The sequence below is a fragment of the Anguilla rostrata genome, chromosome 14 (genome assembly GCF_018555375.3).
Source record: "Anguilla rostrata isolate EN2019 chromosome 14, ASM1855537v3, whole genome shotgun sequence".
Taxonomy (NCBI): Eukaryota; Metazoa; Chordata; class Actinopteri; order Anguilliformes; family Anguillidae; genus Anguilla; species Anguilla rostrata.
In genome coordinates this window covers 34,236,286-34,249,355 of record NC_057946.1, presented here as the reverse complement: position 1 = coordinate 34,249,355, position 13,070 = coordinate 34,236,286, and the positions used below count along the sequence as shown (strand labels likewise).

The 13,070-nt window shown below is 44.0% G+C and overlaps 1 protein-coding gene across 1 annotated transcript in view; it reads right to left on the bottom strand.

The window, feature by feature from the left end:
- Window positions 1–13,070, bottom strand: part of LOC135240048 (uncharacterized) — an 81,499-nt gene that overhangs the window by 34,046 nt on the left and 34,383 nt on the right. The window contains exon 3 of the mRNA XM_064309176.1: window positions 4,508–4,607. Coding sequence (XP_064165246.1) covers window positions 4,508–4,607 — 100 coding nt within the window. The remainder of the gene's footprint in view (window positions 1–4,507; window positions 4,608–13,070) is intronic.

Genomic DNA, 13,070 nt, shown 5'->3' with positions numbered 1-13,070 from the left:
AATAAATACAAAATAACCAATAAAGTTTAAATCAGAGTTGTGTAATGGAATTAGTGCATTGATAAAACCTTTGGTTCAAAGTTGATTGGGTGCTGGGAGGCTGCAGGTTCGATAGAAATAACTCAGATCAGTTGGGAACTTACTTGAGATGGTGATTTTCTATTATTAAGGATCTGGAAAAACAGTCAATAAAACCTCATAAAACTACTGCACATGTAAAATAATGAGTAGCCATCTGCATAAGGAAAGCTGCTCAGTTTTATTCAATCATGACCTGAATTTAACTACACTGTTGTGCATTTGTCAGCTGCTTAGATCTGAAGGCACTGCCAGCTGGCCCATGACCTACAGAAGCAGAGACCGTTTGCAGATGATCCCTAAGGCAGATGAATACAGCGCACTTGAACCTCTGGCTGAACCACAAATCTGTGTGTATTTTTAACTCCATAGACAGTGGTTAATAAAACTCCCAGTCCCTTAGAAAAATTAAACGGTGGCATGGTTAAACCAAGTCTTTCCAAATGGAGAGCACAGAATGAACAGTGTTAACTTAAACGCTTCTCAAAAAAAATTAAACGTTTTTCCCGAAGGAGACTGCGAGACGGGAAATGATGGACTTCACGTAATCCGAGGGACAATAAATAATTCCGACAGGAGGAACAGAAGTCGATGCGAACAAAGCCCAGCTTTAGAAGCACTCTGACGTCAATCAACACGAAGCCCACAGCGGCGATGGATGAACCAGAAAGAAGTAGGTCTGTGGAACACTTGCGATAAACGGTCACTTGCGATTTACGGAGAGAGGCCGTTTTTTACGCGAATCGCCGTTTCTGCGTGACCAAGCGAGGCGGAGGTGGAACCCAGGAGGTCATTTTCCCTTCCTCGAACCAAAACCAACCAGCGAAGGTGATTCAGCTGAGTGGCACAGGCAAAGGACGGTTGCCACGGAGAGTCATAAAAACACTGCATGCAAGTGTGATAAACGACGCCGGACAAACGTTTGCTTATGACAGCTTCATTGTGTCTGGAGGCGGCGGACAAGCTTAAAAGAAAAAGAAAGAGAAAAAAAAGCAGCCAGGGGTGTGAAAATGGATTTCTCCGATAATGTTCCAGCTTGCTCGGGCAGTCTCTCTCTTCATAACGTAACGAGACAAGGAACGCACCTGCCGCACAGCAGCCTGCGAACCAGGCGTGAGGACCCTGACAGCTCACTCCTACACACTGAAACAAAAGAGGAAGGCCAGGTGGCGTCCTTTTAACAAGGAAAAAAGCAACATAAAAATAAAACGACACTGGCCTACGAGGTGTAGGCTACTGCTGTTGTGTGCAAGTAATAAATAAAAGCAGTTGTTCCTTTGGTTTTTTAGCCTTGTTCGGGGTGGTGGGGGGGGGGCGGGGTGAGTTAATATTTGACGCTCAGTGTACAGTAGGAGGAAGGTTTGACACTCCCCGGTGGTGAGGATGAATATTTGATGGCGCTCCCCGAGCTGTGGCTCATGGTGTTATAAAGCCTCTCTCTTTAATCCCCGCTGCTGCTGAGGTTTACACAGATCAGCACGTGGATCAACAGGCCCGTAATCCTGATGCAAGGCGACACTCAACACTCAAACAAACCATTTAGCCGAACACTGAACACTGATACAAAACACTGAACACTGACACAAATGCTGAAAACTGATACAAAATACTAAATAATGACACAAACTCTGAACACTGACACAAACACTGAACACTGACACAAACACTAAACACTGATACAAACACTAAACACTGATACAAACACTGAACACTGATACAAACACTGAACATTGACACAAACACTGAACATTGACACAAACACTGAACACTGATACAAACATTGGACACTGACACAACCACTAAACACTGATACAAACACTGAACACTGACACAAACACTAAACACTGACACAAACACTAAACACTGACACAAACACTAAACACTGACACAAACACTGAACACTGACACAAACACTAAACACTGATACAAAACACTGAACACTGACACAAATGCTGAAAACTGATACAAAATACAAAACATACACAAACCTGAACACTGACACAAACACTGAACACTGACACAAACACTGAACACTGACACAAACACTAAACACTGATACAAACACTGAACACTGACACAAACACTAAACACTGACACAAACACTAAACACTGATACAAACACTGAACATTGACACAAACATTGAACACTGACACAAACACTAAACACTGATACAAACACTGAACACTGACACAAACACTAAACACTGACACAAACACTGAACACTGACACAAACACTAAACACTGACACAAACACTGAACACTGACACAAACACTAAACACTGACACAAACACTGAACACTGACACAAACACTAAACACTGACACAAACACTAAACACTGACACAAACACTGAACACTGACACAAACACTGCACACGAAAAGAGCGGCTGCATAATTTATCATATCGGCATTAACATGACGATACGATGAGTAAAACACATACTACATTACTGAATACAGTTTAAAATACTTTATTGAAAGTATATTTCACAATGAACAAATATAGATCATTTCACATCTGTGGAAAACATGGTAGACTTGACACGCCAGGAAAATGGTTTTAATGAGTGCATATTGAACTTTTCATAAAATATTCATTAAATCCATGCAAAAACCTGTGTACGTTTTATTTCACCACCAGGGAGAGACCTGACCTCAGGATCACAGATTTAAGAATCCCCAATGCTTAATCTATTCATGATACATTTATTAGCACTTCAAAAAACAAAACAGGTCCACATAATGGGTACATAAAATGGCCAAGGATATTTGTCATCGTTCTGAAATTCAACGGCTGTTTACGCAGTATATATTCATGAACACATCATGCAATATTCATAATGAACCAATTACAAGCATATTTTATAAAGCATGACAACACCCGGGATGGGATCTGACCGGAGGAAGACTGACCTAAGAATGTCACGCACGCAATGCATTCATAATACACTTGTCTCAAGTTGAATGATTCATGAGGAGTTCATTCAACTGCCACCAACTTTATTTGTTTTAATGCAGCTGAATCAAGCTCGCAATGCATAACAGCTGCACAACCTCTTTATGAAGAGATACGCCCCCTTCTCAACACTAGACCAAAAACCAATAATTTATGTGTAGCCACTACCGCTTACTAGAGCCAATATAGTCCACCTGTGCAAAGCCTGATATGCGAGTAGCTAATTATCTGCAGAGACAGATTAGAAAAATCTTCCTTTTGTGAAAACTGAAAATAAAACTCCACTCCCTTCCACTCATCCCAGCAACACTGCTGCCAGCCACTGGTACTTTTTCTTTAACCATTGAATTTTGAAAATCACAGAATGACAGATTCCAAATAGAACTTATTCTGTCCTAATTTATCTTGTTTGCAGCAGAAGGCACAATTTCTGGGGGGGGGGGGAGGAAGGAAGGGGGGTGGCGGGAGGTAGTGGAGGAGGGGAATTTGTTTATTTACAAGAAACACCACTGCTTTCGCTCCAGCAAAATCCAGAATAACAAAAGCCAAGCGCTTGGCCTGAAAGGGCACTTTTTTCACCACGTGTCGTGGCAGCCCTGGGAGAAAAGGCGAGGCTTTCTGTATGAGATACATCGCGTGCGTCAGTCTGCTCACAGCCAGTTTGCACCGCAGGACAGAGGCGCACAAACCCTGCGTCTGGGGAACCACAGAGTCTGCAGGGGGCCTCAGCCCTGTCCCTGAAAACCCACATGGCTGGGGATTCCACGGGCTCAGATTCAGTGGGAAGGGCAACCCTAACACCATCACTATCCTCAGACACAGCCGCTGAGACAATTAAGCTGGAATCCAAGTTCATTCCAAGCACTTATTTTCACTCTTCGTATCCTTTACTTGCTCCTTAGCGCCAGCCAACAGAGGACACAAGAAAGAGATGCAAGGACGAGATACGAGGTCAGAGGACTCAAAGCTCAGTCAAGCGTAAGTTTTTGGAGCGATGTCAATTACAAACGTGGCAGATATGGAGAGGTGGATCCACTTGTGGATCATTTACTACGTCATGCGTTCCAAAAAAAGACTTCGGCAAAGACGTGTCCTCACTGAAGCATCCTCCAAGAGTCTCCTCACTCCTCCAAGAAGCTTTTAACAGACTGGAACGTCCTCAAAGACTGCGAACCTTGGTCAGGACTGAGGAGATGAGGACGGATAAAATAGGTGTGCGACAGCCGTGCACACTGACCTCATTCTCTCTGGAGGCCATGCGCTCCAAGTCTGTAGTGCCCCTGAATCAACAGGACTGGCTCACAACTGCGATTGGGCTTATCAGTCCAGGTTCAACAAAAAAAATTAAAAATGGGGGGGGGGGGAATTGTCACACCATGCAAGGCAATACAACGTATCCGCCAGTTGCTGTGAAGACATTTTTTTAAACATGCTGCCACCCACAGGACGGGAGGTAGAATGCAGGGAACTTACAACATGAAGTCCTGCTCCCAGCATGGCTGGTCCCCTCGGACTGTGATGGTCGTGCTCTTCACGTTCTGAACCTTCAGCGTCACGTAGGCATTGAACTTATCTGGAAGACAGAAAGAGTTGGCCGTTATAGCATACTTCACAGGTGTAACACTAACCAGGTTCAGCAGTGTGACATAATACTTTGTTGAGGCCAACTGATCACAGAACAATGTTATTTTCTGGTAAAATGGAAAAACGAGCTGCTGTATGCAATGATTACAGATGGCATAAGACATAAAAGTCACCCTAGTAAGCAAGTCATTCATGTTACCAAGGCCAGTCACATACTGGTTACATGCAAGGACTGCTGAAATGTAGGCAGGTACAAACAATGGCAGAAATTCATCAGGCTATCAGAGGAAATTAGTTTGAAGAAAGGGATATCATGGAACATGGATGGAATATTTCCAAACTATTGGAAATCAGAATCCTCAACTATCCTCGCCCAAACAAATATCACGTTGACATTTTACCACCACACCTTACGGGACAGCGCCACGTTCTGTCAGCCGGTCTGAATTTAGTTGTCAGGGAGACCTATGTGGTTTTGTTTCAGTGACCGCTGAATGTCTGGAAGTCTATTCTCCTTGACAACAACTCGGCCTCCGCAGCAAGAGGAGGCCTCCTCGATCACTTTCAGCAAAAAAAACATGAGATCAGACTCTTGTGCAACCCAAGTGGGGTGTTTTAGGGTGCTTTCACACCAGCGCTTATTAGTCCGGTTAAATCGGACTCTGGTTCGTTTTCCCCCTTGGTGCGAATCGTTTGGGCAGGTGCGAATACAGTAATCGCACTCGGGTGCGGACCAAAACAACCGCACCGAGACCCTTGAGAGGAGGTGGTCTAGGTCTGGTCCCAAACAAACTCTGGAGCGGTTCGTTTGTGGTGGGAACGTGATCCAGCATCGATCCGACCCAACCACCAGGTGTACCCCGCAAGTTTGAGCTAAACGGCTCCGGTAGCCGTTTTATTATATTTTATTCCATTAGCTCCCTTGTTCTGCTCAGTCGTCTGAAGGCAGCACGTCTTCTTTGCAAATGGTGAAGCAGTATAGTATTTTCAAGTTCCTACACCTACGAATTTGTTTGATCTGACAAACCGGGAAACATAAATGGTGCATACTACATTTATGAAAACGACGTAGATAAGCAGATAGTCTACAGTTAAAACCTGATTGTTTTTTAAAAAAAACAGTGACTTAGTAAGAACAAAGGGTTCGCTCCGTTACAGTTATTCAGAAGAGTTCATACGCGGTTCCAACATCAAATTCATCACTTGCGGAAACCATGAATCCATGAGTCCTCCTGTCCTGAAGCACACATTGAACTGACTCGATCATATATTCGGAGCATGTGGACATTGGGTATAAAAATGAATGAATGTAAATGCCCCCATGTCACCGAATTTGCTGAAGCTGCCAAGAAATAAATAAATAAATCAACCAGTGAAATGAACTACCTTGCCATTGAACACCAGCCCAGGAAAAAGGCAAAAGAACAATGCTGTGTCTGAAATACAATTTATATTAAACGAGGTAGGGTGGCAAATAAGTGTATTTCTCAGGAATATCAGAATGTTACCAACCCTATTACCTCTCCAGCTGCTGTGATTCTAGAGCCAGTTGTGCGTTGCCCTGCAGGGGCGATAGCAGACTGTGTAGCCCATCTATGCACTAAAATGGCATCTAAACAGGATGAGCTACACTGCAGTCCTATGTTTTTAACCTACAACTGAACTGAAAGAGCCATTAGTCTACATGCCTGTGAGCTACTGGGTCCCTAATGAAATTACAAGATGTTTGCCGGACTCTCTGATTGGCACATACACTTAGTGGTGGCTTAAACATCAGCTGTGTTTTGCAAAACCACACTGAGCTCGAATGACAGTGAGGTAACTGACTGTAACAAGTAAAACATATTGATATATCGTTATTACCAATAAAAGGAACTTTAACTGTAATCAGTAAACATATTTAAAACCATTATAATATTTAGAATCAACTATGGTGCTATAAGTCAGTATTCATTATGGGATACATTTACTCTTCCAGGCAGAATCACAGCTGCCCTGCTAGTTTTTACAAAATCACATAAAGGAAGTCCATGTACTTAAGTGTCAGTTGATTTCTTTAGGGGTGGTTAAATGTCAGCTTTTATTAAAAAAAAAATAAAAATAAAAAAAACAGATGTACAAACTTCCTCTCAAGACTTAATGGATGTGTCCATAGCCCTTATTGTGTCATATGCATTAGTCTGTTTTCTTCCCAAATGGAACAACATTTATTTTATAAGGCAGTAATACAATATTCAAGACAAAAGACAGCATCGATATTGAAGAAGTGGAAACTCAATTAGAGGGGAACTCTAAAAGTAGTTTTCTTCGAGGCAGAGAGGAATAATCCAACTATCTGAAAAGGGACTAGCAAAAGCAGCTTCTGCACTTTGAAAATCAGTGAGCATATTAAATCTTCATTAAATGGAAACTGTGTACATGCATTTGCCTGAAGACACCGGACTATTAAAGGGTAGGCACACATTGTTTGTAATTACAGATGTTATGCAAATCCAAGGCAATATGAACTATCTGCAATAAAACCATATCGCATTACACTTCCATGAAATAACAGTCATTTATTTTCATTTTAGAACTATAAGAATAGGTTTATAAAAACGCATTGCCAAATGACAAGATGCTGTATAAGTTCTGACAAAAAACAAACAGTCTTTGGTTTACTTCTGCAGTACACAAAATACAATGAAGCTGTAAGTCCACCGTAGTCCTTCTGGTATTTCTAATGCTTTCCGCTACGCTATTAGACTGGTCACACTGCTGAACACTGCGGCCTCAACAAAACGTATACATGCTTTTGTTAGCAATCTGCAGTCAGATAACGGTAATCTATTCTGCCTAGTTTTGCGCAGACACATCAGTAGCAGGTAAACATTAGATTTTAGGACAACGCTTGTAAATCTCTCCCTGCGGTACCCGAGCAAATATTTGCTGAAACTGGAGGCTCATGGGAAAAGAACCCTCCTTACTACAGAAATCTTGTCTGTGTACTGTGCTCTGCTTCCACTGAACTAATGTGAAGCATCAAGCTTTTCTGTCTGCAAATATTAACACTGTAGCAATGGTAGTTTCCAGAAAGGTGGCATCTCCGTCTTTTGTAATGGCCTCGTGGAGAGGTCCCAACCTTTCAACGAAGTGCCAAAATCACCGCGGCATGATCTGGGTCAATCTCCCTCTCGTTAATCAGGGTAATTATCATAACACGCGCTTGAAGACAGGCCAGCCTCTTTGATGCAACTACACACCTTCCAGGTGGTGTACACACAAAGCAGACCACAGAGCACTGAACAAAGGAGAATTATTGAGAAATTATAAAAACAAACATTGCAAACAAAACCTATGAACATCTGTTCTTGGAAACGGAATCCTCTGTCTCCAATACGGCAAGCATTGGCCGTTGTCTTGTTCAATAAATCCCTTTTGTGTCCAGAACATGGGGCGCTAATTCTTTAGCCTGCCAGCAACCGTCGACACTTCCTTAACCGGAATGAGACCAATATCACTATCTACAGATAACACCTCTTTCATTTGTGACTTTTAGAAAACGTTTTTCTGAAAGATTGCATAAAAACAGACATAAAGGGGTTTATACAAGTGAGCTACCAGAGGTGGAAAACCCTGGTTCAGAAAGTAGAAGTCCTCCCCGGGATTTTGTTCCAATCATCAGAATTTGCTAATTAGCACAATTATTCAGCCAGGGGGTAGGAGTAATTAGCGAAATCAGCTGGCTGAGTTAATTGGTGGAAGGAACACATGGCAGGACTTTTACTTTCTACCTCTCTGTGCTACAAATAGTAATTCACGCTATTCCCAAATCGCCACTTCTTCAAATGAGGTCTATTAATTTCCCCCACGGCAACAAACCGCCTCAATAAAAAGAAAAGCCCATCTAGGGACAAGCATCGGAAATTAGCATATGCTATAAATGCTGTGATACATTGCATTGTATATTGTTTGGCAATAATCTATTTTAAAATGTATCTGTCCCTATCAAATAAACATTAAATAAATAAATAAAATCAACATACATATCGAGGCCACTTTCCAGCCCTCTTTTTATATGCGATGCAGCAGTAATGCTTCGTGGCCTGATGCATCCGAAATCATTATTTGTCGGGACAATTCTGAGGAAAGGTTGGGGGGGTGGGGGGGGGTGGGGGTTGGATCATTCTCAGACAAATTCCCAGAGGAGTTTGGATAATGAGGCAGGTTGTTGCCATTAAAACACTTCTCTCCCTCTCCCTCTCTCTCACACTCTCTCTCTCTCGCTCACACATTGTCTCTCTCTTCTCCTCTGTCACTTTCTCTCTCTCCTCTCTTCTTCTCTCACTCTCACTCACATCTCTCTCTGTCTCTTCTCTCTCTCTCTCTCTCACTTACACACATCTCCTCTCTCTCCTTTCTGTCTCTCCCTCTCACTCACACTCTCTCTCTGTCTGTCTCTCTCCCTCTCTCTCTCTCTCTCTCACTCACACACCATCTCCCTCTCTCTCCTTTCTGTCTCTCTCGCTCACACTCACTCTCTCTCTCTGTCTCTCTTTCCCTCTCCCTCTCTCTCTCACTCACACACCGTCTCCCTCTCTCTCCTTCTTTCTGCTTCTCTCTTCGCTCCCTCTTCCCTCTCTCTCCCACCCCCCTCCCCCCCCTCCCCCCCCCCCCCCAGGTACGGCGCAGAAGCTTCTGACTGACAGAAGCAATCGTCGGAGGTGCAGCCCTAAGAGGCCACTCTACTGCAGACAACTCAGAGGGACAGCTGCCATACAGGGGCACAGCTCGCTATGTGAGACAGATCACTGGCAGAACAGGAAACTGACAGCTGTGAGCAGCGAGTGGCGGGGGGGGGGGAGGGCAGGACGGGTGGTTCTGAAAAACCTCAGCTCAGCTTTTCAGCAAACGTTCAAACTCCCACCTGAAACCTGAAAAGCTCTCACACAGCCTCAGAGTCAGAAATGTGTTGACTCGTTTCTCGGCTCAGAAACAGGTTATTAACGTCTGGTGAGTCAGACCAATGTTGTGACTAACTAGGATCAACATATTTATTTTGCAGTAATTCCTGGGTTCCACTTCCACTCAATAATTTGTAATTATGCTTGAATTTGGTGAAATGAAAACAAAATCATAACAATGCATGAATCACTGTATGTTTTGCTCAACTGACAGTAACAACGAGTACTCCCTTTAAAACAGAAATTATTTGGGTAGCCATTTGAAGGCATAGAGCAAACAACAGGAATGTGTTCTTCCATCAGAAATCCCGGTCCTGGATGGAAGGGCCCCACGGTTGGTAACTAATCCGGACCACAGCAGTACCGAACGCAACCAGCAGCCATGCAGGCCAATGCACTATTGAATCAATCAATCAATCAATCAATCAAATTTTATTTATATAGCGCATTTCACAGCAATTGTCACAATATGCTTCACAGACAACCCTGGTCTAAACCCCCACAGGAGCAAGGCTAAAGCAACAGTGGCAAGGAAAAACACCTCGTGGCAGATGGGAAGAAACCTCGGAAAGGAACCAGGCTCAAGGGGGAAACCCATCCTCCTCTGGTTGGGTCAGGGTGTAGATATGTTACCAACATGGTCAGTCAGTCAATGTTTACATTGATCAAATTGCGGCTCAGATGATGGGCATGGCGGTGGAGGGGAGCAGCAGGTATTGGCTCAAGCATTGGCCAGGAATGGGAGGGTTCCAGTTGACCAGGATGAGGGTCACCGCACAAACAAGTGATGGGGCACCTGCTAGTCTGCCTGTTGAGCTGCAGACATCCCATCTCCACTGAGACTTCATCCTGCTTCTGAACTCCCAAGTTCATACAACGGGGGCTTGTAGCTGGGGAGGCTTTTCTGTCTCTGAAGGAAAGTGTGTGCAAGCTGGTAATTTTCCTGACGTAATAAACAGTAGATTATAAATGTTTACAGAGCTTTTATTACAACAGGTTCCAGGATTATTTTATTACTTTGCACACTCTAAAAGAAAGCTGATTCATAATAAACTCCTCCTTTTGACAGAGGTGAGGCCCAGGTGCAATTCAACATCTGGCCAATGAAGGTGCTAGACAGCAGAAGATGTCCATTTCACAACAATGAGTGTCCATGGTGGGTGTCTTAACCACCAAAGAATAAATGAATCAATCAGCTGATCATTGCTGTTCCAACTCTCAACAGGCTCATATTCCTGACAATCCTTGACGAGAAAAGTATTCCGGGAAGAGGTGATTTGCCCATCATCCAGCTGAAATAGTCCTTGTTTTACCACCACAACACTCTGCGACCTGAAGAACACAAAAGTAAACCATCACGAGAACGGAATATTCCAGAACGCTGTTTCCCCGACCATCACTCAACACCGGTACCGTGATGCCAGGGGGCGCACTGACTGAGGTTACGATAACTCCCAGGTCTAAGATGGCTGTAGCGAGCATCAGCTGCTGCTGTTTTTCTTTTCTTTTTTCTTTTTTTTTTAAGCCAGCAGGATTACGGGAAGAGCTGACTTTAGCATCCGTTACAGGAAGGGATTAATAAAGAACAGCGTACAGCCACACCCATTTCGCAATTACAATGATCTGGCGTCATAAAACTTCCCACAATGCTTTAGCCATTAAGACTGCGTGGAAATGGCCAGCTGGGCACTCACTGGTACGGTGACATGACGTGGGAAAATTTATGACTACAATTTCGCAGGTCAGTAAAGGGAGCTGTTTGAAGAGGAAGCGCTGCGTTCGTGCCCTTTCCCCGACTGCCTGCGTTTATGGTCAGAGTGGGTCACAGACCTGCAGAAAGGCCTGCTTCGCCTGCACAGGGGTGGCGATGCAGTGGATGGCCCACGCGCCAGCCTGCCGCCAGAGCTGTGGATTAGAGAGAGGGTGACATAACAGAGGATTTTCATTTCCTGTGTCCTGGGGCGCTATGGCAACTCCCGCCACCTGGTGAGCTCTACCAGCCTCTGCCCTGGCACCACCGAGCAAGCAGAGATATGGAGAGAGAGGCAGGCGCGCGCAAACACACACACACACACACACACACACTCTTAAACACTCGCCCACAATTACACACACAGACACACACACACACTTAAACACTCGCCCCCAAATACACACACAAGTGCTTACCTACACACACATACACACGCACTCAGACAAACACACACACAAATAAACAACTGAAAACACACCCTCACACACACATACTGCTGAATACAAACTAAAAATAAACCTCAATAAGTCGCCAATCCATAATCACCATGTAGATTTCTAATCCCAGATGGGGTTAACCTACAGTGTCCCTTTCATTGAATCTATATCCTTCTGAAAACACACACATATGTACACACAAACACACACAAATGCATGCACACATACTATCATGTTCCACTGAACTAGGGTTCAGTAATAGAAATTTGAAAGTAACCTAACCAAATCACCATCCCTATTTTGTTTTTTTTACTATAGTGAGGAGACATAGCCTAGAGTCAACACAATCTCTCTCACAGCACCCCATCAAATAAAGTCACCCGACAATATTTTGTTTCTTGTTGAAACACGGTTCTGTGAAAGAGAGACATATTGACTCAGTAAGGACTCCCCACACAAGTCTGGACAAGTTGGGCAAGAGAGCAGGGCATGTCCTCACAGCCTTCCCTTTGATCTTCTCACCCCTAAACATCCAGGTTATGCCTGGTAGTGTCCCTTAAAACAGGAGTGCACAACAAGGGCAGATTTGTGCCAACTTCTGCTCTGAATTATTTTATCACCTCAATCATATCTTGATCTGACCATCAGCTGCAGCAGCAGCAAGACTGCAAGTGTATCCTAAAGAGTTTACTGTGCTCAAGTGCAGGAGTTAATCAGCCTAGTTTATAGAGCTGTCAGAAAACTAAGGTAATCGGCTGGAAGAAAAAAACAGCAAGAAGACCAGCCCTCCAGAACCAGAGTTGTGCGCCCCGGACTTAAGACTTGAAATGAATTGTGTCACTAATGGCTTTTTTTTCTGACAGATTAATTTGCTTTCCAAATGTACGTAGACTGCTGTTCACTTTTTATCAAGAGGTGTTTATGTGTGTGTACTGGTTTGTGTGTTTATGTTCTGATTGGGGGTGAGGGGGCGTGGTTTTGGACGTAAGATGAGGCACCTGTCTGTTTCTCATCCGTATCTGAGGCTGTGCTGTCATGGACACGAGTGGACGGTCCTCTGACCTTTGAGACAGTGACTCAGAGCACCTGCCGCTGCCCTCCCACTCGCCATTTCAAGAGCATTTCGTCTGTTGTTCTCATGACGACCAACGACAAGAAAGGGCCCCTTCCCCCCTGCTCCCCCCAGAACACAACATGAGTGATGCCTTCAACCCTTTCAATAGACCGCCAATCGAAAGGTTAAAAATACATGTGGTGACAGGTATTTAGCTCCACACTCTAAGAACATGATTGGATACAGAAGACCAATATGGCCTAAA